Source organism: Puma concolor, chromosome E1, assembly GCF_028749965.1.
Source record: "Puma concolor isolate L17-30 chromosome E1, mPumCon1.1.hap2, whole genome shotgun sequence".
In the NCBI taxonomy this organism is placed as follows: Eukaryota; Metazoa; Chordata; class Mammalia; order Carnivora; family Felidae; genus Puma; species Puma concolor.
This window is the reverse complement of record NC_141680.1, coordinates 37135099-37161960: the sequence shown is the minus strand read 5'-3', so window position 1 is coordinate 37161960 and position 26862 is coordinate 37135099. Positions and strand designations below refer to the sequence as shown.

The window sequence follows — 26862 nt, the reverse complement described above, 5'->3', positions numbered from 1 at the left end:
TCCCCTGAGCCCCCGCAGCCGAAGCGCCTCGGCTACTGCGCTGCTCCCTTCGCCCTGGGCCATCCCGGCCCCGCCAGCTCCCTCGCGTTTCTTCCACTGAGACCGAGGTTCCCAGACTGCCCCAATCGCCCTGCCACCCCGGTATCCCTCTTGGAGAAGACCCCAAGGCAGCTGGGCCTGGAGCGTGTGCACCGCCCCTCGGACCTCTCGGTTCTGAATTTCCCTACCGCGGGCTGCCCCGGGGGGCGGGGCCCGGCCCCAGCCTCCGTGAGGTCACTGCGTGCGGGAGCCAATCCGCGGCGTCTAAGTGGGCGGTGCCACCGTCGGGTCCCGGGAACCGAACCCAAGAGCGAGACGAGGGGGGCCCCCATGGATTTAGGGGGGAGGGGAAAAGCCATGGGGGGCACCCCTTCGGAACCCCTTTCCCAGGCGCGCGCTCTCCGCTGGAAAAGGCACAGAGAGACACTTTCCCCGGGATCTTAAGTGTGCGGGAGGCTGGCTGGGGGGCTCATCCGGGCTCATCCGGTCCCAACGCCCGAGGTTCGGGAAAGAGAGAGTTGGCGGAGGGAGCGGACTACGTGCCGGGCCATGGCCTAGGCCCTTCGGCCCCGGCCCCGGCCCCGGCCGCGATGACCTCTTTGCCCTGCTCCCTCCCTGGCCGGGACGCCTCCAAAGCCATATTCCCGGACATCGCCCCTGTCCCATCGGTAGTGGCTGCCTACCCGCTTGGCCTGTCCCCCGCAACCGCAGTCGGCTCCGATTTGCCCTACTCTGGGCCGTATGGCCACCTCCTGCCCTACTCCTACACTGCGCCGGCGACTCCGGGAGACTCCTACCTGCCCTGCCAGCAACCAGCGGCGCCTTCTCAGCAGGAGCCGAAGGCAGGTAAGTCCGGGCGCCGCAGCTCTTCCCACCTCTGGGGTCCTGATCCTTTGCGTCCCTAAACTTCGCCCTCGCCTGGTTGGGCGCAGCTAGCGGGATTCAGACCTTACTCAGATTCCAAGGGATCTGGGGGTGGGGGGAGGGCGAAGGGATGGGGCGGGAGACAGGGGGGAGGGGCGGGGGCGAGTTGATCTAGGTCTCCTTTCAAGACCGACCTGGTTTCGATTTGCAGTTGTGTGAAGCCCGGCGGCAGGGCTCCCTACCCCACCCCCTGGAGCAGCGGGGTGGTGTGCACCTACGTGTAACGGAAAACTGAAACAATCCAGATGTGGGTGTGGGTGCCTAGCCCCTGCCCCAGGATTCTTTCCGTCGTGTACTCCTTCCCTTCCCCAAGTCGCCTCTCCGGGTTTGTCTTGTCTCCCAAAGCAGTGCTCCAGCCCAAGCCAGACAATTGGAAGTGCGGTCCCAGTTGGAGGACGGTGGAAGTGGGGGCTTATTTGGGGGCCCCTCCCCGTCTCCCTTGGCTGGTGCTTGAATATGCCTGATAGAGGCTGGGAGCTGGCCTTCCAGCTAGGAAGAATCTGGGGCTAGGACCCCACCACCTATTGTTCTAAGAATGTAGCCACAGGTGGGTCAGGCCGCCTCTAGCTATAGATCCTGATGCAGATCCTTCCTGGTGAAGGATCCACCCCTTGCCCTTGTGGGGGACAGGTTAGGGCCCACTTCCTGCTGTCTGGAGCAACTTTGAGTCCCTGAGAAAGTGCTCACTGCAAGGCCTCAAAGAAGCCAAGGAGCTAGCCAGCCTGTCTTCCTGGGCCTGGGCCTGGTATTGGGCAGAACCCGTGCAACTGTATATGCTGATCCGTACTAGCTCCAAATTAGACCTCAGGTCCCCTGCCCTCCCTGCCCCCACCTAACTGTCTTTAGCACAGTCTCCTCCAAGGATGCACATCTACCGGGTGCCTTTGCTTGTGTCAGCCCAGGACCAGGACATCTCTCTCCCTTTCCCTGTTACTCCAACACATGAGCTCATAAACCATCAGAGCCGGAAGTGACCCTAAAGATCTGGGAGCTCAACCTACTGGATTACAGATGGGCAAGCTGAGGCTCTGGGACCGGGTGTGGATGCCTCTTTTCCAGGCACTTAGTCCTTGCAGATTGGTGTTCACTGCATGAGGCCAGAAAAGAGGATTTTAGAGAATTTCCTCAGAGCCCCCAAAGTGAAGTGCCTTCTGTGCATGAACGCGAGCTGCCTCTCCCAGGCTGCTGTGTCTGTCCTCCTTAAAGGAGGAGCAGTTGGGAGGAGGTTTGTTTGTTTGTTTGTTTGTTTATTTGTTTGTTTGTTTTATACAAATGACCTAGGTTCTATAAATGAATCCCTTGGACTTCCCTTTAGTATATGCTCATATGGGACATTTGTGTCTATGTGTGTGTGGCCGGGTGGGAACGAGATCGCCTCGTCCTTCAGAGAATTGTTTACAGGGTTAGTATTTTCATCCCTGTCCTCCACACACCTTGTCTTCCCTCTGCTTGGTCTAAGGGCCAGAGAGTGGAGAGTTCCTTTTCTTTACAGAATTTCCCCGGATCCAACGAAAACCATACACGTGCTTAGACTAGATGGTAGCGTTTTCCTCCTGAAACTGGTGGGTTTGCCCATTCTAGACCGAATGATTGGGGGTGTGAGAGAGGACTTGAGCCCTCCTTTTTGCCCTACCGTGTGTCCACCCATGCTGCAGGGGAAGGTTTGGCTCCAAGGGAGCTCTGGGAGCTGGCGGGTGCGGCGGCCATGCCTCCAGGGAGGCCTTTGGGCTCCATAATCGCGACCAGGGCAGATCCAGTCGTGACTTGCCACAACTGGTGTGGAGAAGGGCAGCTGTCGGGGGAAGGCATTTGGAGGGGCGTCCTCTGGGAGAGCTGGGGCACCGAGGGCTGGGGGAGTCCAGCAGCAGCGGGGGCTGCCTCCTAGGCGCTGCGTCACCACCCGAGCCTCGTGGTTCACGCAGCCGCAGCCGGAGAGGCGCGGGTGGTCGGTCGCTGGGCGGCCAGCCTGGGGCTTCGAGCGGTAGGGTCAAAGCAGGGGAGGCCGGACAGGCGCGGGCGGGGAGCGGAAACCCAACGGTTTTTCTGGGAATTGGCAGGGGCGGGGGTCGGGGTGGGGGTGGATCTGAGAAGCCCGCAACGCCCGGGGCCCTGAGTGAGGGATGCGGGGGAGGTGAAGGCACCTGGTCATCGCGGCGGGCCCAGGGCGGGGAACCACACGTCGGGGGGAGCACGACCAGAGGAAGGAGGGGCGGGGTGAGGGTGCGGGACTCGGGCGACATTAGCTGCGTCTGGGCACCGGGGCCAAGTTCTCTCTCGGCTGAAGTGGCCCGGCAGCCCCGAGTGGAAAGCTGCAAACGTTGCCCTGAGCCCGGGAGCATTTTGGTCATTTGGGCCTCCCAGCTCTATCACCCGAATGGAATGATCCCAGGGTGTCCCCGCAGATTGGCGCAGGTTGGGCTGCTCAGACGGGAAGAGGAGGACCCCTCGCCCCGCACCTCCCGTACTCTAGGGCCGCTGTTCCCCCGCCACGATTCCTAGAGTGGCTGGGCTTGGAGGCAGGAGGTGACCAGATCTCACGGGGCAGCACGGCAGCGAGATCCTGCAGCGGCCCGAAGGGCCTGCGCTGGCTGGCGCTGCGTGCTTTGCGAACCTGGGCCACCTTCCCCGTGAGCGGTGAACCCCTCTGTGAGTGTAGCGGGGAGCGGGAGGGGGCTGTCCCACTCCCACAGGGCTTCTAGAGCCCCTGAGCCGCCTCCCCTAGCCAGCCGGCCACGGGGGAGGAGAGGGCTGGTCAGTTTCCCTGCAGGGTGCAGCTCGGGTTGGGGTTTGCGCCTCGCAATAGGGGATGGCAAACCCTGAGGGCACTTTCCACTCTCGGATGCTGGTGGGGGGGCGGGTGCTCATCCTGGCCTCAAGGCCCAATTGGCCGGGCCCCTCCGACCCCCACCCTCCCCACCCCCGGCAGCGGGGAGGCTGCCACGCAAACACTGGCTCGGGCCTCTGAGCATTGTTCAGGAGTTCCCTCGGCCTGGAATGCCCTGCCCCGGTCAGGCCTCAGCCCAGCCCCCCGACCGAGCCTTTTAGCCCCACCCTACCCCGAGCTGGCGCCACCGCAGCCGCCTGAACTCTGACCTCCCGGCCCTGGCGCCACCTGTACCCTCGCTCCGTCCCTTGGCGCTGACTTCCTAGGGTCACAGGACCCATGAGTGGGAGCTCCCTGAGGGCAAGAACCGCGTCCTAGAGCGCGGTGGGCGTGGCGCCTGAAGGGGGCGGGGAGCGGAAGGTAGAGGAGGGCCGAGCCGGGTACCCGCGCCCTTTGCTTAGCTGAGGCCTACATGCAAACGAGATGCAAATGAGCTCAGGAAGCCGCGCGTCCGACCCTCTCAACGCCCCACGCACACCGTCTTGTGCCGCCCCCCAGATTCGGAGAAGCCGCCGCTGTCCCCGGAGCCCTCGGAGCAGCGCCCGCAGGCCCCGCCCAAGAAGCTCCGCAAACCGAGGACCATCTACTCGAGCCTGCAGCTGCAACACTTGAACCAGCGTTTCCAGCACACGCAGTACCTGGCGCTGCCCGAAAGGGCCCAGCTGGCCGCGCAGCTCGGCCTCACCCAGACCCAGGTGAGGCCGGCCCCATCCTTCCTGCAGCTAGCCTTCCCCTGATGTGGTCTCTGGGAACTCACCCCTTCCGGGGTGGGGGGAGGGTTGAAAGGCTGAGGAGCCCCCTAGCTTCGTTGTCACAGTTCTCCTGGCACGTTCCCAAGGGGCCTGCGCGCCACTGCTGGGTCCCTTTCCCTGGATCTCACCCTTCCACACGCATTCTTCTCCCCAAAGGTAAAGATCTGGTTTCAGAACAAACGCTCCAAATACAAGAAGCTCCTGAAGCAGAACTCTGGAGGACAGGAAGGGGACTTCCCTGGGAGAGCCCCCTCCTTGTCTCCCTGCTCCCCACCCCTCCCATCCCTCTGGGATCTACCCAAGGCAGGGGCCCTGCCCACCGGTGGCGGCTACAGCAACAGCTTTGGGGCCTGGTATCAGCATCACTCCCCAGATGTCCTGGCTCCACCTCAGATGATGTGAGTCCCGGGAAGGGTGGGTCGGCCCCTAGTCCTCCACAAAGCCTAGGACCCAGCCCACCTGCACCCCTTCTGGTCCTGGAGGAAACCAGCTCCAGATGGGTTTTCTCAAGAGGAAAAGGCGCTAGAGAAGAAAAAGGATGTCTCCCTGTAACCCAAACAGCCTAATCAAGGACTTTGGTCTTCACCACTGCCCCCCACCACTACCATAGACTGGACACCTTCCCTCCAGCTGATCGGAGGCTCTGGAGGGAGAGTCACTGGGTGAAGTGCAGACTCCTCACAGGACCGCTAGTCTTCCCATCCCTTCCTTGGACTGCAGTCAACCGCCAGCCTGGAGGCAACACCAACAAGAAACACTTGAGTATTTTTTCCTCTTTGTGTGCTTTGCGCCTTGCCCAACCCTGTTCTGAGCAGAAGCGGAAGTGAAGTGGGCATCCGGTGTCTTCAAGTCGACCACCACCGAGTCCCTCCCACCCTCCACCGATTTTTCCTGGAGGTCAGCGCGTTACCCCCATGACTGATAGATAGACTGTCTCACCCCCCTGGGATGTGGAAGCGATGCTGAAAATGTGGCTTGTGGACCTATGGGTAATTGAAGCTGTTCTTCTAAGAAAGAAAAAAAAAAGCCTTCTTTTTCTGTGTCTATTCAGTTTTAGTAGATACTGGATCCGATTATCCTTTTAATTCAACGGGTATTTATTAAGAGCCTATCGCCGCCTTTCCCACCCTTAATACCCATCATCCCCACACTCACATCCTCTTGGAAACCCAGTAGGGCGACACTTTGGGGAGAATGGGGGACAAGCAGACTCTCTGGATGAGTGTAAGGAGAGACACCCCCAAACAGGGAGGGTGGGTTGGTAGTTCAGCTCCTCACTGCTGTCTCTGTCGGAGGGAACCGCTCCTATTTATAACCCATCTAGCATCCTCCACGTCATGAGCTTTCAGAGATTAAATCTGTATAAAAACCTGGGCCCTGGCTGTGAAGTGTGTTTGTTTCCTGACTTCCGGGGGTGGGGGTTGCTTGCCCATCTCTCTCTTGCCTCCCATCTGACTCTTCCAGCACTGACCTAGAGGATGGGATACTAGTTTTGCCTCTACCCCTAACTAGCTCTGTGCTTCTAGCTCTGGAACGTTCTGATGACCATTTTCATTCGCTCCAGTGTGAAACTGGAAGATGCTAATACTGGGAATGACCCAAGTCGGAGTGGTCCTCACTCGCAAATTCTCCCCTGGCCCAGTTCTGGAGGGAGCCGGGGGCACTTCGCAGTCCCCTATTGCCCCATCTTCAGCCTCTGCTCCCTGCTCTTGGGGACAGGACACGCCCACTGAGCCAGTCCAGTCCTCCCAGGGTGCTCCTTGGGGCGTAAAGGCCCCAGCCCACCTAGGGGGAGGGAGAGGAGAAGAAAATCCCAGAAGGAACTGGACTTCTCCATCCAACAAACATTGGTGAAGCCTCTGCTCTGTGAGATCCTGGAGATACAAGGTGACTGAGGCAGACCCTGCGGGCAAATGGGGGAGCCAGACAAATGTCCAGCCACTTTTGTGGTAAGTGCCTGGTTAAAGGAAGTAATACGGGCATAGTCAGGGCCCTCAACTCAGCCTGGACCCAGCGGTAGATTCATGGCCTCCACACCCCATCTCTCTCTCTCTCTCTCTCTCTCTCTCTCTCTCTCTCACACACACACACACACACACACACACACACACACACAGCACCCAGTGGCAGAGAGGCCCAAGGACAGGGCTGCAAATAATTCAGGGAATCCAGCCCAAGCTTGGCCTGAGGGATTGGGGGAGGAGCCTCCAATTCCAGGCAAAAAGCTCCCGAGTCATCTTTCCCTTTACTGTCTAAACCTGTTCCCAAGCACTTCGAACTGGGGACCGCCCTAGTTGGAAAAGCCCACTCAGGCACTTGGAGCCAATCCCCCTGGCCCCAGAGAGGAGCCTGAATTGGAGTCTCTGTAGGGTAGAGGGGGTACGCAAGTCAGTGGAACCCCCAACCCGGGGGGGGGGGGGCTGCGATCAGCCCCTCCTAGGCCCCTTGTGGGTCAGTGGCCTCCCCCACTCACCAAAACAACATGGAGTGTTATTCTGGGGATGGCAAAGACATGGGGTGCGCCAAAGCCAAGATCAGGAGGAGTGAGGACTGAGGGTACCAAGAGGAGAAACACTTGCCTCTTCCTCCCCATCCGTGCCTTCCCAGCTCTTAGCCCCAGTCCACAGGAGCTGAGGGGGCAGCCGCAGATCCCTTCCCCAGGGCTTCTCTGAGGCCACGAGGCCTCAGGGCGGCTGTTCCTCCCACTGTAGGCTGCACACTCCTCTTCCACAGACCCAAGATAAGATCTACCGCCCCATCTCGGAAAGCCTCCAAAGGCGAGATTAATTGGACAGCCCAACACGAGTCGCATCGTTAAAACAACAGCCCAGGTTGTAAAGTTAAGTAGCAGAAGGAGTGTAATTACTCTCCCAGCCAGAGGCCGGCTGCCCCCCCCCCATCCCAATTCCCTACCCCCATCCACCCGACCATTCCAAAGGAAACAGGAGCCCTTTCCCTTTGGGAGTTGGTCTAGTCTCCCTGGGCTCCTGGGTGATGATGGGATTGAAACCCCAGGGGAGGATGAGCTCCATTCACCTCCCGCAAGCCATCTAAGCTGTAGAAGGGGAACCTGTGGTTCCTTCCCGTGAAGACTCCCCCTCTGAGAAGATTGGGTCAGTAATGGAGGGGGGGGGAGGGGGATAAAACTGATCGGTTCAGAAAGGGGATTTTAGCCTCCAAAGAGTCCAGCTCTGCTGTGTGGCTTTTGGCAAGTTACTTAACCTCTCTGTGAGCCTGGTTTTCCTCCTCCATTAAGATGAGAATGCTAATAGGACCTGCTTCCCGGTGTAGCTGTGATGATGGAATGAGATAGTGCTTGTAACACGCTTGACACGGTGCCTGGAACTTAGTACGCGCTTCACGAATGGCATTTATAGCTGCCGTGTGATTATCAGGGAGGAGGGGTCACGGCCGGGGTGAGTTCAGACTGCCACTGCCATCCGTTCACCTCTCACCTCTCTGCCTCCTGGGGGTAGGGAGGAGGAAGGGGGCCCGGAGGCTGGAGCACGGGCGCACATTCCTCGTCATCACCATTTGAAAGCAGGACACCGGCAAGGTCCTAAATGCAAAAGGGCATCTGAAATCAGCTGAGGCTGGAAAAGAAAAACAGGGAGGCCAGGGCACCCTCTCTCACCTACAAGGGTCTCCGCCACGGGAAAAGCTGACTGGGGGCTTCCCTTCCCTCTCCCCACATGCTATTTTAAGACGTGCCCCCCCCCATTCTCTCCCCCAACAAAATGAGATTCAATTAATTCAATTAAAGCAATTTGGGGAGCAGCTCCTGAAGGTTTTCAATGTGAGATAATTACAAGTAATTTGCTGCTGTGAAGAGGAAAAGGGCACTCGGGGTCTGGGGTTGGGGGGGGGGGGAGGAGGCAGCCCCTCCCCACCAAACGCACACAGATCTAGAGGGATTCCACACTGCAATCTTAACTGCCCTCCCATTGGCCAAATTACTTGCAGGTGGGAAGTAGGAGACCGGGGTGGTGGGAGGGGGCTGGGAAGCCACGGAGTGACAGGCTGACCCGCCCCCATCCCCAAATCTGCTGTGCAAGGTGGGGGTGGGGAGCTGGTTGTTCCCCCACAAAATGTCTGTTTAGCCCTAGCAGCTGATTACTCAGCTCCAAACCTCATTGGAGTTTGGATGCCTGAACTTGCCTCTGGGATTGTATCCAGAGTCAATGGAATGTTATCCGGGTAGCTGAGGCCTGTGTAGACGGGGTCTTGGAGATCCAGGACTTCCCCCTGAAACCCTGAAAGCGTAGGCCATGTGGGTAGGGAGGGGAAAAACCAGAGGAGGCTACACTGACTTCCTGCTTCCAAGGAGGTGATGAGACACCCACTCTCTCTCCTCCCCTGATCGCTGTTTGCTAGTTGGGTGGGGGTGGGGGGGGGAGTCTAATCTCCATTCTTTCCATTGTTGTGGTGGCAAATCTCCTCTCAGCTTTCTGTCCTCAGGGCCACTGAAGCCTCTTCCTTCAGAAAAGCATCCTACAGGTGTCTCCCGCCCCGATTCACCTGGATAACCCTTTCCTTACCGGGATTCCTGCGGCCTAGGAAGGGGTGGGGGTGGGACTACAGGTCGAAGGGCGGAGGGGGGAGCTAAGACCAGGCGATGAGGGTGGCTTCAGGCCTCTGCAAAGACCCCTCTAAGCCCTGCCCACAAGCAGCTGGTTTTCAAGGGACTAGGATCCCCCTTTCCCTGGGAGCCCCTGTTCCACGAGGTGAGTAATATTTTAGCAGTTATGGTGGAAAAGAAAAACTCTGTGGCCCACAAAGTATTTCTCTCCCATGCCTTCCCTTCTCTGCTATCTCTTTCCCTGCTTCTCCCAGTGCAAGGCTGGGCGAAGAGATGTCCAGCTCTGGTTTCTTTCTGCTCCAGCCTTTGCCCCACCCCTTCTCTGAGAAGCTTGCCTGTGGGTCCCGGGGGGAGCCACTGAGTCCCCGGTGACTATGGGGTGACTGCCACCTCTCCCCTTCCAAGCTGAAAAGCCAAAAGGCTTTCCTAGAGAGGGACAAGTGACCTCTTGTCCATGCCTCTGCTTCCCCCCTTTCCTGGCCGGCACAGATGGGTTCAGGAGGGAATTAAAGTCCCTTCCAGCGCAATTCTCGAAACACAAAGGCCGCAGACAGTGCAGAGAGCCAGGCAGGTGCAGGGACCCCGGCCCGGGGACTCCCCCCATGCACACACATTCCACTGAAGAAGGTGCACACGCAGGCAGGCAGACACACGGCCTCATCGCTGCGGTGTGCAGAGCCGCGCACAGAGGCACGCGTGAGGCCACGTGCGTGGAGCCTTGCCAGGGCCGTGCAGGGACACACAGAGAAATACACTCACAGGTTACATCCTCGCCACACACAGGGGTGAACCAAGAAGAGGCACAGGGACTTAACACATGCAGAGACGAGGTGAAACACACTCAGAAATACACAGATTAGCCTCCCCGGCTGTGAGTGCGTGTGGGGTGGGGATGGCTGTCTTGCTCTCTCTCTCTCTCTCTCTCTCTCTCTCTCTCTCTCCTCCCACCCTTTTCTCATTCTGGCCCTCTCTGCTAGCTCTCTGTCTCCTATTTTCGGGGAGTATTTCCCTGGTGAGCCCTTGGGGAGGGAGACTGAAGGGCCACAGAAACCCGATCATTTTATTATGACTTTATCTGCTTTGTTCCCTGAAGGCTTGCCTCCTTCTTTTCCTGAGCTCTGGCAAGAGCTCCCGGGCGGGCTAGCCCTTCCTGGCACACCCCATGGCTCCCAGACACGGCCAGCGATTCCAGCCGAGGCCCAGGACCCCAAAGACGGTCCTCTCCAATACGCCTCACTGATCCCTCTGCTCCCCAGCCCTGAGGGCAACTCGGGCTAGCAAAGAGGGAGCTGGGATCACAGCCTGATGAGGAAAGTGCTGCTCTGCCACTCCTTGCTGTGTGACCTTGGGCAAGTTACATACCCTCTCTGAAACTCAGATAATTGCTCTTGCCTTTGCCAGATCCCGTGTGTGTGTGTGTGTGTGTGTGTGTGTGTGTGTGTGTGTGTGTGTCTAGTGGTTGATATGTGCCTACCAGCACTTTCCACTCCAGTCTGGGGCTTTGTCAGGCAGACCCCTGTCTCCCATCAGATTGGGAGCTCCTGAGTATAGGGCTTTGCTTCTCTCATCAGAGTAGATGCATTCAGTAGCATCTCTCCAGCCCCATAGCTTGATGACTCTAAGGTACGCAGCCCCATTGGCATCCTGGGGGACATGTCTGGCCAGTCCAGGAAGGGAAAGGAGTCGGCTCCAAGCTTCCTCCAAACATCAAGGATTCTGATTCAATGCCTCACAGTGCCAGGCCTTCGGCTTCTCTGGCCCCAAAATGGAGAGATTACTTCATTTCCAGGGGAGGGAGCCACTCTGTATGGAATAGATGTGGAATACACTCCTCTCCGCTTCCTCCGAACCATCCCCCTTAAAGTTCGGTTAAATTGGGGGTCCGACGGAAGAAAGACCCTTTGGCCAGCGTGAGGGATTCCCCTCTGGCCTGCGGCCCCCACTCTCTTGTCCTCCCCACATCAAGCTCCTGAAGAACATAGAGCCGAATTGTGAGGCCCGGGGCATGGCATGTAGATTATCCGACTTAGATCTCAAGGCTCCCCCCGGGGGGGACCTCATTCTTTCCCCCTCTGCTCGGGAATCCCCTCTGCCGGCCTAGAAGCCCACTCCCGCCGTGATCACCTTCTGTGTCCTGTTTTGCCTGACCCCTCGGGACTGGTACTCCTCCCTCAGACTGGGTTGCTAGCGAACAGGGCACTGGCCTCCCCTCTCAGACTGGGGGCTCCCCCACTCAGTGGTTCCTTCCTCTGCCTGACCACCTCTCTCCCAACCCTGGCGCTCCCGTCCTCTTTGGAGAGGAGGGCCTCAGTGCCTGTGTGCGGAGGAGCAGTGGACCGCTAGTGGATGAGGGCACGTGACTCCCGCCCAGGTCCCACCCCGCCCACCGCCCGCCACACTGGCGGACCTCCTCTCCGCCGGACCTGGACCCGGCAGTTGCTCGGTCTCTGCAAGCCGGGGCCTGTTGCAAACTCCTCCTCCCAGCCCTGGAGCCACCGGGAATTCTTTGCGCCAACAGATCCTGGGGGAAGCCAGGCTGCAGGAGGCTCCTGACAAGCCTCTGCTGGGCTCGTGTCACATTCTCCAAGCCCAGGGGGATCAGCTGGGTCCACCAAGGCAGGCTTCGTCCACCCCTTGTGACCTCCTCGAGTCCTCCTACCTCCCTCTCCAAAGCCTGAATCTCCCCCCTGGGACTCATCCCTGGCTTGGGATCCTTCCCACTCCCAGCCCCTTAGCGGCCCATTCCTCCCGGCCCCTCGAAAAAGAAAAATTGTCTCCTCCAGAGAGACTTCACGGAGTCTCTGGAATGCAGGCATGCAGCTCAAAGGCCTTGGGCAGGTCACTTTACCTTCCTGGGTCTTTATTTCCTCACCTGTGCAGTGAGGATATGGATCAAAATATCTCAGAAGGTCATGGAGACGGGGAGAGTGTCTCCTGGTAAGTTGTGAAATATACCAAGCAGGCCAGGGGATATGGTGACTTATTTCTTCACTTCGGCCATACCAGTCTGGTGCCCAAAGTGGCCCTCTCCCCCCACCCACCTAAATCCTCCTCTGACTCACCAGCTTACCATGTAGTGGTGAAGAGTTTAGTTCCATCTCCAGGAACACAAAATAGTAAAGAGCCGGGGCCTGAGTTCAAACCCAACTCTGTGACCTTGGGCAAGTTTCCTAACCTCCTTCTTCAACTGCAACATTCAGATAATGATAGCATGGTCTTCTTCAAGGAACTGTTGTGAGGACGGAAGGAGTTAAGACACAAATGGTATTATGATAATACAGTTAGGATTCCGGGAGGATTAATTATTATCACTGTCTCTGGCCTCCAAGCAAGAAAAACCTTCTCTGTCCATAAGAGATCTTACCCAAGCACCCTTGCTCCTCTGTTGATCTCCAGCTGTGAGCGGAACCGTGCTCCGATTGCCTTCCAGAAACACAGCCTCACGAGTGGTGGGCTGGATCAGAGCTGCTTTGAGAAGAAGGAAGGAAGTCCTGCAGAGGGCTGGCCAAAGGGTGGGGATGTCTGAGTGCGCTCCCTGGACAGTGCTCTGGGCACCCCAGATGAGAAGGTACCTGGAGAGGTGAGACCATCCGCGCCTGCCTGGGTCAGGGCCAATGCCTCTGAGGACCCTGACTCCTGTATTCACAAAAGGTTATACCTCCTAGAGCCCCAGAATTCCTTCTACTATGCTAAAAACGACCCGTAAAACCACTCCTTTTTACCGATATTTGATTGTATACCTAGAAAACTCAAGAGGGGGTTCCTGAGTGGCACAGCTGGTTGAGCGCCGACTTCACTCAGGTCATGATCTCACTGTTGGTGAGTTCGAGCCCCGCGTCGGGGCCTGCTTCCGATTCTGTGTCTCCCTCTCTCTCTGCCCCTTCTGATGCTCGTGTCCCCCGCCCCTCAAAAATAAATAAACATTTGGGGCGCCTGGGTGGCGCAGTCGGTTAAGCGTCCGACTTCAGCCAGGTCACGATCTCGCGGTCCGTGAGTTCGAGCCCCGCGTCGGGCTCTGGGCTGATGGCTCAGAGCCTGGAGCCTGTTTCCGATTCTGTGTCTCCCTCTCTCTCTGCCCCTCCCCCGTTCATGCTGTCTTTCTCTGTCTTAAAAATAAATAAACGTTGAAAAAAAAAATAAAAAAAAAATAAACATTTTAAAAAATGACACACAAAAAAAGAAACCCCAAGAGACTCTAGGGGAAAAAAAACTTTCAGAATTAAGAATGCTTTGGTATCGTGGCCTATAAGACACTGTAGGTAGCTGTTTTCTATCAATAAATAAGGGGAAATATTCCTGTTATAACGTAAATACAAAATAGTAGAGTATTGTAAGTATGTCAGTGTGGAGAGCGGCTCTTAGCTGATGGGTAACTGAAAAATATGAATCCCTGCCCTTTTCCCTTCTGCTGGCGCTAAGGCCCAGCACATGGCTCTGTCCTTAGTGGCCATCCTTCCGTGACATCTGAACATGGCAGACTTAGTTTGAAGCAAGAGAGCCATTTCCCAGTAGGAGGAATTCTCTAGAATGAGAGCTCTCCCTGCCCTCGGAGGAAGAGGGGTCAACCGTGGGCTCATTGAGGGTGCCTGGAACTCTCTAGGCCAACCGAAGAGTGTCCTAACTGCACACAGTCTGGTTTCATGGAAAACTAAGTGTATAGTTTGTTCAGCGCCCATCATGGTACCAAGCTTTATGCTAAGCCCTTTATATGTATAGTCTCATTTCCTCACCAGCCCTGCAAGATAGTTCTATTTACATTTTTTTAAATGTTTTTACTTATTTTTTTTTTAATTTTTTTTTTCAACGTTTATTTATTTTCTTTGGGACAGAGAGAGACAGAGCATGAACGGGGGAGGGGCAGAGAGAGAGGGAGACACAGAATCGGAAACAGGCTCCAGGCTCTGAGCCATCAGCCCAGAGCCCGATGCGGGGCTCGAACTCACGAACCGCGAGATCGTGACCTGGCTGAAGTCGGACGCTTAACCGACTGCGCCACCCAGGCGCCCCTGTTTTTACTTATTTTTGAGAAGAGAGAGACAGAGCATGAGCGGGGGAAGGGTCGAGAGGGAGACACAGAATCCGAAGCAGGCTCCAGGCTCCGAGCTGTCAGCCCAGAGCTCGACGAGGGGCTTGAACCCACGAACCGGGAGATCACGACCTGAGCTGAAGTCGGACGTTCGACCGACTGAGCCACCCAGGTGCCCCGGATCAGCTCTATTTTATAGATGAGGGAAAGTGAGGCTCAGAGAGGGCAAGTGACTTACCTGAGGTTACCCAGCTAACAAGTGTCAAAGCCAGGATTTGAGCTCAGTTGTTTGGACGTGTGTGTCCGAGTCTAATGAAGGACAATCCTGGGGCTCTAAGGGCACAGGGCAAGTCTGAGAACGAGGGGAAAGGTTGAGCCCGGCCCCCTACGCTCCTCTCCATTTCCCTCTTGGAGGCTGTGGGGTGCTAAGAGGTTAGGGATCCCACAGGTTAGGGATTCAGAATGCTGAACCCTGCTTCAAATCCACTGGGGGACTCTCGGGGAAGCTATTGAAACTCTCTGAGCTTCAACGATCTCACCTGTGAAATGGATTAATAAGGGCACTAACTTTTCTATGCAGTTGAAAAGATTAAATGAGACAGTGCCTGTGAAAGTGCCTGGCATGTGATTTGTGCACAGTAGGTTCTTAGCATCTTCCCTGCCCAGATCTTGGGAGGATCCGAGTCTGTGCTTGGAAGCAATTTTCTCTTGCTTTCCTTCCTTACCAGCCAGCCTCCCACTCCCTCTGGCCTCCTGTTTTCCTCAGCTTCCTACCTACCCTCCGTTGGCCAAGGGTATGTCTCTCCCCGCACCCACCCCCCCGCACCCCCCTTGGTGATCCCTGAGCTCAGGACAGGCCTGCCTGGCCCCAGGGGTGGGTGTGGGGCAGTGCCACACGCGTTGCATGACGTGGCCAGGCGCTCTCAGTGCGCAGGGAAGGGCACCCTGCTGCCGTTTGCCAGGTTCAAGGTGAACTGCCCAGGGTGGGGGGGATACCCCCTCCCCCGTACCAGCTAATCTTCCAGGGTGTGGAGTCTTTATTCCCTGCTTACTCAGCAGACATTTCCAATCCTGCTTCAGTTTGCCCCAGCAAACAACTGAGAAGTTTCAGCCTCAAGGCTCCGCCCCCTTGTCAGCCCCCTCCCCAGGTTTGCCTCCTTGCAGGGTGCTTCCTGGCCACCTTGGGCCCCTAAGTCCCCTAAGTACCCCCTCTCTCAGACTGCCGACCTTGGGCAGAGCAGTTGCCAGACTCCAGACCCCTCCCAAGTGCTTCCAAAGCCCCCGAGCTTTTCAGGGGTTCCAGAGGCCAATTCCATACTCCCCCTCGCCGCCCCGCCACACCACCCCCAAGTAGGAGCTTCCAAGACTCACCAGCCAGTGGACTGGACCAACTGAAGACCCTGGGTGGGGGTGGGGTGGTGCTCAGATCATTGGGTCTGACCCACTTGTCCAGAGAACATTCTTCGTCCTACAGTCTGGAGGCCAGGGTTTCAGAGCCCACTTAGCAGCGCCTGTCCAGCTGTGGCCACCGGCACTCATCGAACGGCCCCTCATTTGCCGTGTGACCTTGGGCAAGTCACATAGTCTCTCTGGGGCTGCTTCCCAGCAGTGAGATGGGATCATGCCCAGCGAGGGTGCCATCACGGTTGAGCTCCTGCATTTGCTCCGGGGCGGGTGACTGGGTGTTGGGCTTTCCTCTTCTGGTCTTATTGAACCCCCGACAACCGAAAGACAGAGACAGTTATCTTTTTCCCCCTCCGGTTCCCCCTCCTCTGACGGGAGTGGAAGCCGAAGCCAAGAGGGTTTGTGTGAGGGGCCCGAGGGTTCTGTCACCTCGTTGATACATTCGGGCATTCCATGTTCACCGGGCATCCTGCGAGGCATCCGAGGTGGGAGAGTGTCCCAGTGAACACGGCCAAGTCCCTGTCCTTGTCCCTGCTGCCCCCGGTGCAGACCCTCTCCCAGCTCTGCCCCCACGGACCTTGGCATAAAGACTGCCACTTGTCTCCCAGCCCAGGGTGAACACAACAGTCACAGCCATGCGCTGTGAGCCGGGGACAAGGCCGAGGACAAGGTGAGAGGTGCGCTGTGCCTCTGCAGAACTGGGACCAGGAAACAGGGCTGAGTGACAGAGGAGAAGGGGGGGGCGCTGGGGACCCGGACTGGTGTCAAGGAAGGGTCGCCCAAGGAGCTGACTCCAGAGCCTCTGGGGGAGCCGGCTGGGCCTGTTCGAAGAGCTGGAGGTTGGCCTTCTGGACTCCCTGGTCCCAGCCTTCTCCACCAGCCTCCACCTGCCCCCTCTGCCCCAAGCCCCCCAGGACCCCCCCATCAGCACTGCCTCCCCTCCCCCGGGGCTGCCGGGGAAACTCATCTCCAAGCACTTTCTGGCTTCTAAGTCTCCCAGTCTCAGGCTGCTGGATGGCTGGTAAACAGCTTATTAAGGTGATTAACGCTGCAATTAAAGCTGGAAAAACAGAGGCCAGGGTGCAGGCTGAAGCGCCCCCTTCTCCTCCCCCCTCCGTTCACCCCTCTGCCCCTCCTCCCATCCTCCTCCATCCCCCACCACCTCCCCCTCCTTCCCCGGGCTTGGTTGATGCAACTTGCCCAGGGGCTGGGGGCTGGGGGGCTGCCCGTCAGGGGTCCTGTCTCAGCTTCCCAGAACTCCCTTCCCCTCGGAGGTGTGGGGGCTCTCTTAGACTGGGGAGCAGGTGGTGTGTTGCCAAGGCAGATGGTGTATGGGGTGAGAGCTCTAGGATATCCTGCCTAGGACCCCTTAAACGGAGGGGTCTCGGGGACCTGTCTTCCCCCAGAAGTAGGGCAAGAAGCTTCCTTTCCCCAAGCTCATGGTGCCAGAGTGGATGCCAGCTCATCCGAGGGGCTAGGAGCCGTCAGACCCTGCCGTTCTCGGAGCCGTGCATCCTGGGAAGGACTTAGCGACCTTCTGGACCCCAGCCTCCCCCCTTCCTTCCGCATCACTCTAGCCAGCATCTCCAGCTCTCCCATAAGCCCCCTTCCTCCCCACCCTGAGCCCGGGGGAGTTATTCCATAGGTGGTGCTCCAGGGAGCAGGTTCCCAGGCCCCAGCTCTGCCTGTCATGCCACCCGCCTTCTCTCAAGGCATAATTCAAGTGCTACCCTCTTCCATGGAATCTTTTCAGGTTTCCTTCCCACCCACTGCTCCTGCCCTTTCCCCTTACAGCCCCCTCCAGGCCTCCCGGACCGTGTCAGGTCTGCCCAGCTGGGGCCTCTCCGGGGTTGGCCCCGCTTCTGACCCTGAACTACCTCGTACAGGTGTGTGCCTTCCTCCCCTCGGGCTTTGGGCATCTGCTCTGCCAGGCTCCTAGAACTGCCTGGCCGGTAGCAGGTGCTCAGTAGATACTGGCTGATTTACTCCTTTTGGGAACACACTTATTCCTCCTAGCGATGGCTGGATCATGGGTCTGAGTTGGGGCTATGCAAGGGTGGGGTGGGGCGGGAAGCAAGGTGGGGAGTCAGCCCCTTCTCCCCCCCTCACGACCGTCACCGTCGTCACCGTCGTCACCATCGTCAACAGCAACTCTCATTACCTGAGCAGTACTCACAATGTGCTGGGTACCTTATTAAGCATTTTGTTCGCATTATACTGCTTAATCCTCTCGACAACCCTACCAGACAGGTAGCATTATCCTGGCATTACCAATGAGGAAACTGAAGCTTAGAAAAGTTAAGCGACTTGTCCAAGATCACACAGTCAGTGAGGTTATGGAGGCAGGATTCGGTCCAGGTCAGCTGACTCCCGGCAGGAGCATTCCTGACCACAGCCTGAAGCTTTTCCTGGGGCCGGGCCCTCCCCCCCTCCACCTCTCCTCCAGGGAGGAGCCTGGAAGGTGGGCTGGCCGCCTGGGGTGCGTGGAACCTGGGTGGGGTGGGAGGGAGATGGGGGGGGGCTCCAGCTCTCTGAAGCTCTGCCCTGGGGCCCCTCAGTCAACTCAGCTCCAGGAAAGCCCTTTAAGAGCACCCATCCTTCAGACAGACCCTGGTGCAAACCCCAGCATCGCCACACATTAGTTATATGACCTTGCCAGAGATTGAACCGCTCTGTGCCTCAGTCTCCCCCCCCCGAAGAGTGGGTACTCCATCACCCCCCCCACCCCCCCCCCACCCCCCAGCCTGCTGTGAGGATCCCATGCAAAATGCCTGGCACAGAGTAGGACTTGAGCGAGCGTCAGCTGTCGCTAAGGCTCGGAGAACAGTGACCCTGGGGGCAGACTGGGGTGCCCCAGGCCCCCCGCGGCCCCGCACCTTGTCGCGAGGCAACGGGTGTAGTCAAGAAGCACCTGGCAGAAGATGAGCGCAGCAGCCCTGCCCTGGCACCCTGCCAGGTCCCCCCCACCCAAGCCCTTTCTTTGCGGCCCCCAGCCCAGGGCCCCTGGACAGAGTGGAAGAGGGCCACTGGGCAGGCCGGGAGGTGAGGAGAGGAGGAAGGGGAGGTCAGGGGTGGGGCTGACCCCCGCGGGAGGTCACCCGGGCAGTTAATCCAGCCTGACCGAGCAGGGATGAGCTGGGAGGAATTAGGGAGTTTACAACACCCTTTCATCCCGGAGCAGCCCGCCCGCCAGCCGGCCTGCCCAGCCTCCTTCCTTCCTCTCTCTTTCTGCCCTTTTTTTTTCCCCCTCTCCCTCCCTTTGCTGGCAGCCCAGCCCTAATAAAATGCAGTGTCTCCAGTAAGTCTGCCCGGCTGCCGCCTCGCTGCTCCTGCCTGCACGCAGCCCTCAAACCAAACTGCTCAGCTCAGCCCCGCCTGGCAGCTGCCACTTAACCCTTGCCAGCCCGGCTGGCGTCCGTGGGCGGAAGGCCCTCCTCCCTTCCGCCTCCCTCGGGCAGGGGCGGGGGTGGGGGAGGCAAGGCTCGCCTCCTGGGAGGTAGAGGGGCGCGGTGGGGGGGGGACGGACGGGGGGGGGGTCCCCACTGTTCTGGAGCCCAGCCCAGAGGACCCCCAGGCCAGGTGCCTGTGACCGCCGGAGCCCCTTCCCTCTGACTTCTCATTGGTACGCTGCTTGGGACCTCGCAACAGCCCCAGGGGCCACCGGGGCGGGTGGGGCTTGTTGTCCCCGTTCGACGGATGAGGAAAGCGAGGGCCCGGCCTGCCGGGGAGGTTTCAGGCTGAGCCGGGTCACCTCTGCGGCTGGGTGGTGTTGCTGACTCTCGGTCCGAGACTTTTTTTTTCCGGCGCAGGGAGCTGTCGCCGCCTCGTTGGGCGCGCGCCCCGTGCCTGTGCGTGACCCTGGATGTGCGACCTGAGGGATGCGTGCGTGCGCACCTGTGTGTTGGGGGGGCTCCGTCTCCCGGAGGCTTATGGCTTCGGCTTCGCACGTCCGTGCGACGTCAAGGGGTCTCGGGTGTGCGTCTTTGTGTCGCTGGTGGGAGTCCGTGTAGGTGTGAGGGCGGGGGAGAGGTCATCGCGTGTCCCGGAACGTGCGCGTGTGAGAGAGAGAGGTAGCTCACAAGCGAGTGCGTGCATTCACACTGCCTCCTGCCTGACACCACCACGTGTCCTTCACACACCTCCATCCATTCCACCACCTCCAGTCCCAGAGTGGAGCCACTGGAATGGCAGGGGGGGTGGCAGTGCTGGGCCCAGGCGGGTCAGTGGCACTGGCAAGAAGTGGCACTGGTTAGAGTGGAGCCAGGGCTGAGCCTGAGAAGGTAAACACAGGACCCCCTTCGTCTGTTCGCTTCCGTCACCCAGCTCGGATCCCCGTGGCCCGGGGTCCCTGCCAGCTCCGGGAGCGAGCGAGCGAGCAGCGGTGTCCCCCCTGCCCCAGGCCCCACCCTCACCCCAAGCTGGAAGGGACAGACCAGAGAACCAGGGACCGGGGAGCGCCTGGGCGCGGAGTCAGGGGGGTTACACGCGTGTGCAAGCATGTCTGCGTGTGAGCCCAAGATCAAAGAGCAGCCCCGAGGTGACCCGGCGGCAGCAGCAGTGGTGGAAGGCAGCTGGCTGGCAGGGAACGCCAAGCCGCCAAGCAGAGTGGAGTCAGGGAGACCACAGCTGGGAGCCTCCCACCCACCCAGACCGGCCAAGTTGGGGGCCGCCACAGGGTCAGGAACACCTGCCACCAGGGGCCAGGCCCAGCCCAGCTCCTGAGCCCAGAGTCCCGGCAGTGGGTCCTCAGGGCTCTGACTCCCCCAGGAGCTCCTAGAGGCTCACAGGCTTCTCTGCGCCAACTTCCCCAACTCCCAGACCCTCCCCAAGAGCTGTCTGCCTCCAGCCTCCAGTTCAAAGAGCTCAGCGGTTAGTTTCTTCTTTTTTATTAACGTTATATATAAAGATGGGTCCAGTAAGAAAGCAGAAGGGAGAAGGCTGGGAGGGAGTGGGTGTTGGCTTCGTTCCCGTCCCCCTAGGGTGGGACTCTGAGACCTACCAAGTGTCTCCTTGCTCCTGTACCTCCCACCAAACCCCAATCCAGCCGGAGCCCACATCCCTGTTTCTCTCTGCTCACAACGCACAGGCAGGTACGTCCAGGAGGCAAGGGCCACATAAATAGGAAACCACAGTAGGGAGGAGGCTGCTTCTCTCTGTTGTTCTTAAAAAAAAAAAAAAAAAATACATACTGTATATATAGCTACAGTCCTCCACCTCCCCTTTTCTTCGACGTTTGACCACATCAGGGTGGAGGAAGGTTAGCTCTGGGGGGGACGTCTGGGCCAAGGAGGGGTAGTGCTACCAGCCCTCCAGACAGCCACCCCCTCACCCCTAAAGGCGCGGAGCCGTAACCCTGCCCTCTCTCTCCGCGCGCCTCACACACCGTTCTCCATCTGCGGGAGCAATCTGCTTCCAAAGCCACCGGAAAGGGGATGTTTCGGGGGGTCTGTCTTGCCTGGTAGGTTTCCTTGGAGATTTGGGGCTTGGCGCCCAAACTGCCAACTTACTGGAGGAGAGGAAGAGGTGGGTGGGGGTGGGGCAGGGCAGAGGTGCCCATGCAGGGGAGATTGGTCCTATCTGTTAACAATGCCCTTTGTTTTCCTAGTTTTCAACAGCTTTTAAAACCAAAGTTGTGCAAAGTCCTGTACACGGAAGAAGTGGGTCCTTAGGAAAGACACCTGAGACCCACCACCCCTCTCTGACCAGAGGGGGAGAGAGGAGAGAGACGGCTCCTTGGGCTCTTCCCTCTAAAGCCACAAATATTAAAAGATACCCTCACTTGGGGGGGTTTCTTTGGTTTAACCCTCAAATCTGAAGCGAGGGCTAGAAGTGCGGGCTGGGGGTTGACATCCCCACCCTGAGTCCTGGTCACCATGTCCAATGTCTTTTTGGCAGAAGGGATTGCTCAGGAAGTGGGGAGCCACAGGTGGCTTAGTGACTTAGGAGGAACCAGGCCTAGCAGGTCCCGGGATCCATGGTGCCTGGTGCCCCAGCCCAGGCCTGACCTGCAAATGCTGCACAGTGTCCCCGGTCCCCGAGTTCTCCAGTCTGCGGAATGAGCACTAAGTTTTAGAAGCTGGAAGGTGACGGGCCATGAAAAGCCAATCCAGGCTCCCGGAGCAGAAGGGGAATGGCTGTCCCAGCTGGAGTGGAGCGCCCCAACGTCTGGAGGGGTACCCCGGTGTCTAGGCAAGGGGGAGGGAGGTTCAGGGGACATCCTTGGTCCATGCAAATTTCATCTGGAAGCTCTTGGATCTCTGGAGGAAGGGGCAAGGGAAGGGGGAAAGGGGTGCCCTTTCCCCTGTGCTCCTCGATGATTCCTGAGTGTCGGCTAGGACAGAGGCGCCTTCTGCCTGGTCCCGGGTCCTTCGTGGGAGGTTCAGGTCAGGTGGGGTGCTCAGTACACAGCCCCAGGGTTGGGCGGGGGCCCGGGGGAGGCGTGATGCAGGGCGGCCGGCTGAGACGGCTGCTGCTGTAAGTGGGGTCCACTCAGGTTCTGTGCGTGGTACCAGGAGTTGGTGGGGTCGTCCAGATAGCTTGGGGAGGCACTGTAGGGGAGCGGCGGGGGCAGCTGGCTTCGGGCAGGGGCTGGAGTGGAGTGGGAGGAGGTGTCCCAGAGGGCAGGTGATGGGGGTGAGTTGCAGGCCATGGAATCACTATTGTTGGGACTATGCTCCAGGGGCACCTCCCCGTTCTTATACAGCTTCTTGAATTTGGAGCGGCGGTTCTGGAACCAAATCTTCACCTGCATGGGAGGGGAATGGCAAAAAAAAAAAAAAAAAAAAAAAAGAGGGGGAGCTGGTTAGCCTCTCAGAACGCTTAGTGAAAACCCCAAAGGGCCCCAGCCTAGAAAAGGCAAGTCCAGCACCCCACCTTACACAAGACCCTAGCAAAACCTAGGTGTCCTGACTCCCTGGCCCAGTACCTTTTTTCGATCGGTCAGGGTGGGGGGGGGCGGCGGTGGGGGGGTGGGGACTGCAGTTAGGAACATCCTGCACATGGGTCCAAATTCCTCTCCACCACCTATTAAGTGTGTGACCTTGGGCAAATCCCTGGACCTTTCTGATTCTTGCCTTCCCCATCTGCAACATGGGGATGACAGCCCTTACTTCCTAGGGTCACCAGGAGGCTCAGATAAGTTACGATGGGCAGTTGGTGGCATTTTGTTCACATGAGAAACCCATAAGCAGAGGCACACAGGTACCCAGAGACAAACCCACACCCACATAAGCATTTCCATGTGCAGGAATGTACCCACTCACAGCTTCACACTCAGACACCAGATTACAAAGATACACACACACACACACACACACACACACACACACACGCGCCCGCACAGATGCACCCAGATAAACGCCCCGTGAACACGAGCGCCCGCGTTCACACACTCAGGCGTGGACGAGCCCTCGGGGGCTGGCTAATGGGGGTGACCTGGGGATTCAGGAGCAGGTGAGCCATGATTCTCTAAATTTCCCTTGGGGTATCTCCCCCTCCCCCTGCTGCTCCCCACCCCGTGACTGATACAAACAATGAATCAGCTCCTCACTGGGTGACCCAGATTCCCAATGGACAGGGCCCCACGCAGCCAGCCGCCCGCAGTAACCCAGGCCCGCCTGTCAACACCTGTAGGGAGCCAGGCATCCACCAGCCACTCCGCCCCTGAGCAGCCACAGGCTGCTGGGGGCTTTAGGATCAGGCTGGGGGTAGGGGTGGAGCTCACCTTTGCGTTCCTATCCCCCCTTGGTGGGGAACCTCCCTTCCTGGCTTTGGGGCAGAGGAAGGGGTGAAGCATTTAGATGCCGAACATGAATGGGGTGTTTTGAGACAAGTGCACATTTTTGTACGTGCACTCACCAGTGTGCACAGTCATGTACACGTGTCCCTCCATCTGTAAACACACTGCCCCCTCCTTATGCGACCACTCCCCCCGCGCACCCAGACCCGTTAGCACATGTGCAAATATTCATGCATATACACATATACGTCCACTGCTACACACACATGCCTGGCCTGGGGGTGGGGGAAGACACGAAAGGGACTCCTATTAAGTGAGTGACAGGCACTGCGTGGGAGCTGGGGAGTCTGGAGCAAGGGGAGGAAACTTCTCCCGGTGGCAGACACACACGGTTGCACAGGTTCACAAATATGCACGCCTGTACACGTTTTAATGCAGAGACTTCCGACAGCAGCTGAGACTTGGCATGGGGGAGGGGTGGCCTTCCATCTACAGGCCAGGGCTTCGAGGGCCTGCAGGGGATTTCAAAGGCCAGCCAGGTTCAGCGGCGCCTACCCACCCCCATCCCCGGGGTCCTGCGCGGAGCCCCACCGAGCACCCCCCTCCCCCCCTTCCCCCCGTCCTTGCTCGCCCGACACTGACCTGTGTCTGCGTGAGGCCCAGCTGCGCGGCCAGCTCCGCGCGTTCGGGCAGCGCCAGATACTGGGCCTTCTGGAAGCGGCGCTGCAGGGCGGCCAGCTGGTAGCTGGAGTAGATGGTGCGGGGCTTGCGGACCTTCTTGGGCTTCCCGTTCACCATGCGCACCTCGGCTTCCGGCTCCTCCTTCACGGACACTGCGGGCAACGCACCGGGCGGGGGGCGGCTCAGCCTGGGCCTGCGCGCCCCCGCGCCCCCGCGCCCCCCGACGCGCTCCGGGTTTCCCGGCCGCGCGCGCTCCGCCGCCCGCGCCCCGACAGGCGGCGACCGAGCCGGAGCCGGAGCCGGAGCGGAGCCGGAGCCGGCGGCCGCCCACGACGCGCGCTCCCAGCTCGCAGCTCCGCGCCCGGCCCCCGGAGCGCGGTCCCCGGCGCCGGCCACCCGGGCGAGGACGGGCCGCGGCTTCGCTCCGACGCCTTCCCGGCTCGCCACCCGCCTGCTGGCCGCCTCCTTCTCGCCCCCACCTTGCCCTCGGTCACCTCTCTGGCTCTTTCCCTCCGTTCTTCCTCTCCCCCCCCCCCCGCTTTTTTTTTTTTAACTTTTTAAATTTAAGAATAATTTTAGATTCTCAGAAAAGTGGCAAGCATAGTACGGATTCTCTGTTCCTTCCTTCCTTCCTTCCTTTTTTTTTTTTTTTTTCTTGTCCCTTCCTCTGCTCCTTTCCCTCACTTTGTCACTCCACGTTTCTCTTCTGCTGTTTCTCCACCTTTCTCTTTTTCCGCTTTCCCATTTCTCAGGCTCTGCTTTCTGGGGTGTGTGTGTGTGTGTGTGTGTGTGTGTGTGTCTCTCTCCACTCTCTCCATGTCCCCCTTACATTCCCCCTCTCCCGGCCCATATCCAGACGGCCCCTGGAGCTTCGAGTCCCCGCTGCCTACCCCCAAGCCTTCGGAATCCGATGGAAAAGCTGAAGTGCTTGCAAAAGCACCCGATTCGGAGGTCCCCTGACACCCCACGCTCTTCCCCTTCCTCCCCTAACTGGCCCCATCCTCCCTGAGACCGCGGTGCACAGCTTCGGGACTGGAGGGTCATCTGTCCCCTCTGGGGGTCTTCTAGCCCACCTTGTCTAACTTTATACAGCACTTTTTTTTTTTTTTAAACCCTCGACGTTTCCCTAGATGTGGGCTTCACTTCCCCGCCTTTCTCTCCCTGGGGGAACCCTCCAAGGTCTCACCTGGATCCTGGGCGGGCAGTGGCTGCTCCCGGTACGCCCCGTATTGCCGGTAGGAGGCTCCATAAGTATATTCCGACTTGGGCGAGTAAGCGCCCGTGCCCGCAAGCCCGTTGAGATTGAACTGGTGGTGGTAGGTGTAGGGGTTCACGGTCTGGCCGTAGGGCTGGCCCGAGTAGTAGTCGTGCTGGGGAGCGCTGTAGTAGCCCAGATCAGTGACAGAGGACTCGGGCAGGGTGGGCGAGTCCTTGGAGCCTGCATGGCAGCTTAGCGAGCTGGAGATGTCGGTGAGGATGCTGCTGAGCTTGCGATCGAAGGAGCCACTCATCCTGGCGGGCGCCGCGAGTCCTGGGGCTGGCCTGGGCCGCCGAGCCGAAGCCGGCAGGGGCGCGGAGGAGGCGCAGGAGACGAGGCAGGGGTGTGCGTTGGGGAGCCGAGGGGAGGGCCCGCAGGGTCTCGGGGGAGGGGAGGTCGAGGGGCGCCTAGACCATGGCAGGCCTTCGGGCGGTCGCTGCGCGCCTCTCGTCGCGTCCCAAGCCACAGTCAAATGCTGCCAGCTCCGCCCGGCCAGCCGGTTATAGACTCAATAGTGGAGTCTCGGAGGGAGGCTCCAGCGCTCTGATTGGCTGCAAGTCTTGCCTTCGAGGCAAAACATGCTCTTGCGCTCTTTCGTTCTCTTTCTCTCCTCTCTCCCCCCCATTCTTTGTTGTTACCCAAACACACACACACACACACACACACACCCCTTGTTCCCCCTCCTGTGGCTCCCGCCCCCAGTCCAGATAACTCCCAGCGTCTCTGAAGGAAGGAGTTGGGGGGAAGAGTGTCTCTGCCGGGCCCCCAGGATTTGTCAGTCTGTCTGTCTCCCTGGCTGCGGCTGGGAGGTGGGCTCAGGTGCGATGGGGAGGCAGGGGAATTTGCCTATTGGGTGTTCGCGGTGGGGGGTGGGGGGAGGTGGTCCAAGGTGGTGTGTGTGTGTGTACTCTGTGCAAATGACAGGCAGACAAATGTGCCCAGCGTGGGAAGGCCCCAGGGTTCTGGAAAATATTTTAATTTCTTTTAAAATCAGAAGAAAAGGGGAAGACATTTTAGGTTGAGGAAAATGTTTCAGTGTATGAGATTAATATATTTACAGCAGTGCAATCATAAAACGTAATCTTGAATGTCTTTATAGAGGAAGGGGCCCATCAGGGAAAAGTGCCTCGGGCCTGTGAAAGTCCTAATGGGGCCCAGAGAGGGTCTTGTTTTGGGGGCGGGGGCAGGGGTGTGTGGATTTAGGGGCTTAGGCAGCGGTTGGAGGTGCATAACCTGCCCGTGGTGCAGCTTCAGAAATGGCCCAGGCTTGCTAGAGGGAGCAGAGGATCTGGGGTCCCCATGAGGTTGGGTGAGATAAGAGGCTGGCTCTCTGTGCTTTAGTAAGTTTGGGGTCAGAATCTGTGCACTGGGGACAACACTGGGGGAATGTGGGCATTTTTAGAGATGAGGTATATGGGACGGGTGTAGTTGGGGTATGTGGTGTGAGGGTTACACGTGTTCTGCAGTATACAGCGATGCACATGAGAGCAGGCCCGTGTGCGTGTGTGTGTGTGTGTGTGTGTGTGTGTGTGTGAACCCGCCACCGCGAGGGTATAAGCAGTGTGAGTGGAGGGTCA

The 26862-nt window shown here is 58.8% G+C and overlaps 2 protein-coding genes across 2 annotated transcripts; one reads left to right on the top strand and one right to left on the bottom strand.

The window, feature by feature from the left end:
- The first annotated feature begins 359 nt into the window (after positions 1–359).
- DLX4 (distal-less homeobox 4) lies at positions 360–5973 on the top strand. The gene is made up of 3 exons (XM_086687029.1): positions 360–885; positions 4346–4542; positions 4756–5973. Exons 1-3 carry the CDS (start codon positions 630–632, stop codon positions 4999–5001), a joined length of 699 nt encoding a protein of 232 aa, XP_086543155.1. The 5' UTR covers positions 360–629; the 3' UTR covers positions 5002–5973.
- A 14505-nt stretch (positions 5974–20478) lies between these two features.
- DLX3 (distal-less homeobox 3) lies at positions 20479–25803 on the bottom strand. The gene is made up of 3 exons (XM_086687028.1): positions 25214–25803; positions 23989–24179; positions 20479–22353 (listed from the first exon to the last, which is right to left on the bottom strand). Exons 1-3 carry the CDS (start codon positions 25536–25538, stop codon positions 22006–22008), a joined length of 864 nt encoding a protein of 287 aa, XP_086543154.1. The 5' UTR covers positions 25539–25803; the 3' UTR covers positions 20479–22005.
- Positions 25804–26862: the final 1059 nt, after the last annotated feature.

What these genes read in the sequence shown, in the direction of transcription:
- DLX4 (XM_086687029.1), top strand. Translation starts at nt 630, where the DNA reads ATGACCTCTTTGCCCTGCTCCCTCCCTGGCCGGGACGCCTCCAAAGCC. An exon ending in TCAGCAGGAGCCGAAGGCAG is followed by an intron (nt 886 to 4,345) that starts GTAAGTCCGGGC and finishes GCCGCCCCCCAG; the next exon opens with ATTCGGAGAAGCCGCCGCTG. An exon ending in TCGGCCTCACCCAGACCCAG is followed by an intron (nt 4,543 to 4,755) that starts GTGAGGCCGGCC and finishes TTCTCCCCAAAG; the next exon opens with GTAAAGATCTGGTTTCAGAA.
- DLX3 (XM_086687028.1), bottom strand. Translation starts at nt 25,538, where the DNA reads ATGAGTGGCTCCTTCGATCGCAAGCTCAGCAGCATCCTCACCGACATC. An exon ending in ACTGCCCGCCCAGGATCCAG is followed by an intron (nt 24,180 to 25,213) that starts GTGAGACCTTGG and finishes CGTTGCCCGCAG; the next exon opens with TGTCCGTGAAGGAGGAGCCG. An exon ending in TGGGCCTCACGCAGACACAG is followed by an intron (nt 22,354 to 23,988) that starts GTCAGTGTCGGG and finishes CCTCCCATGCAG; the next exon opens with GTGAAGATTTGGTTCCAGAA.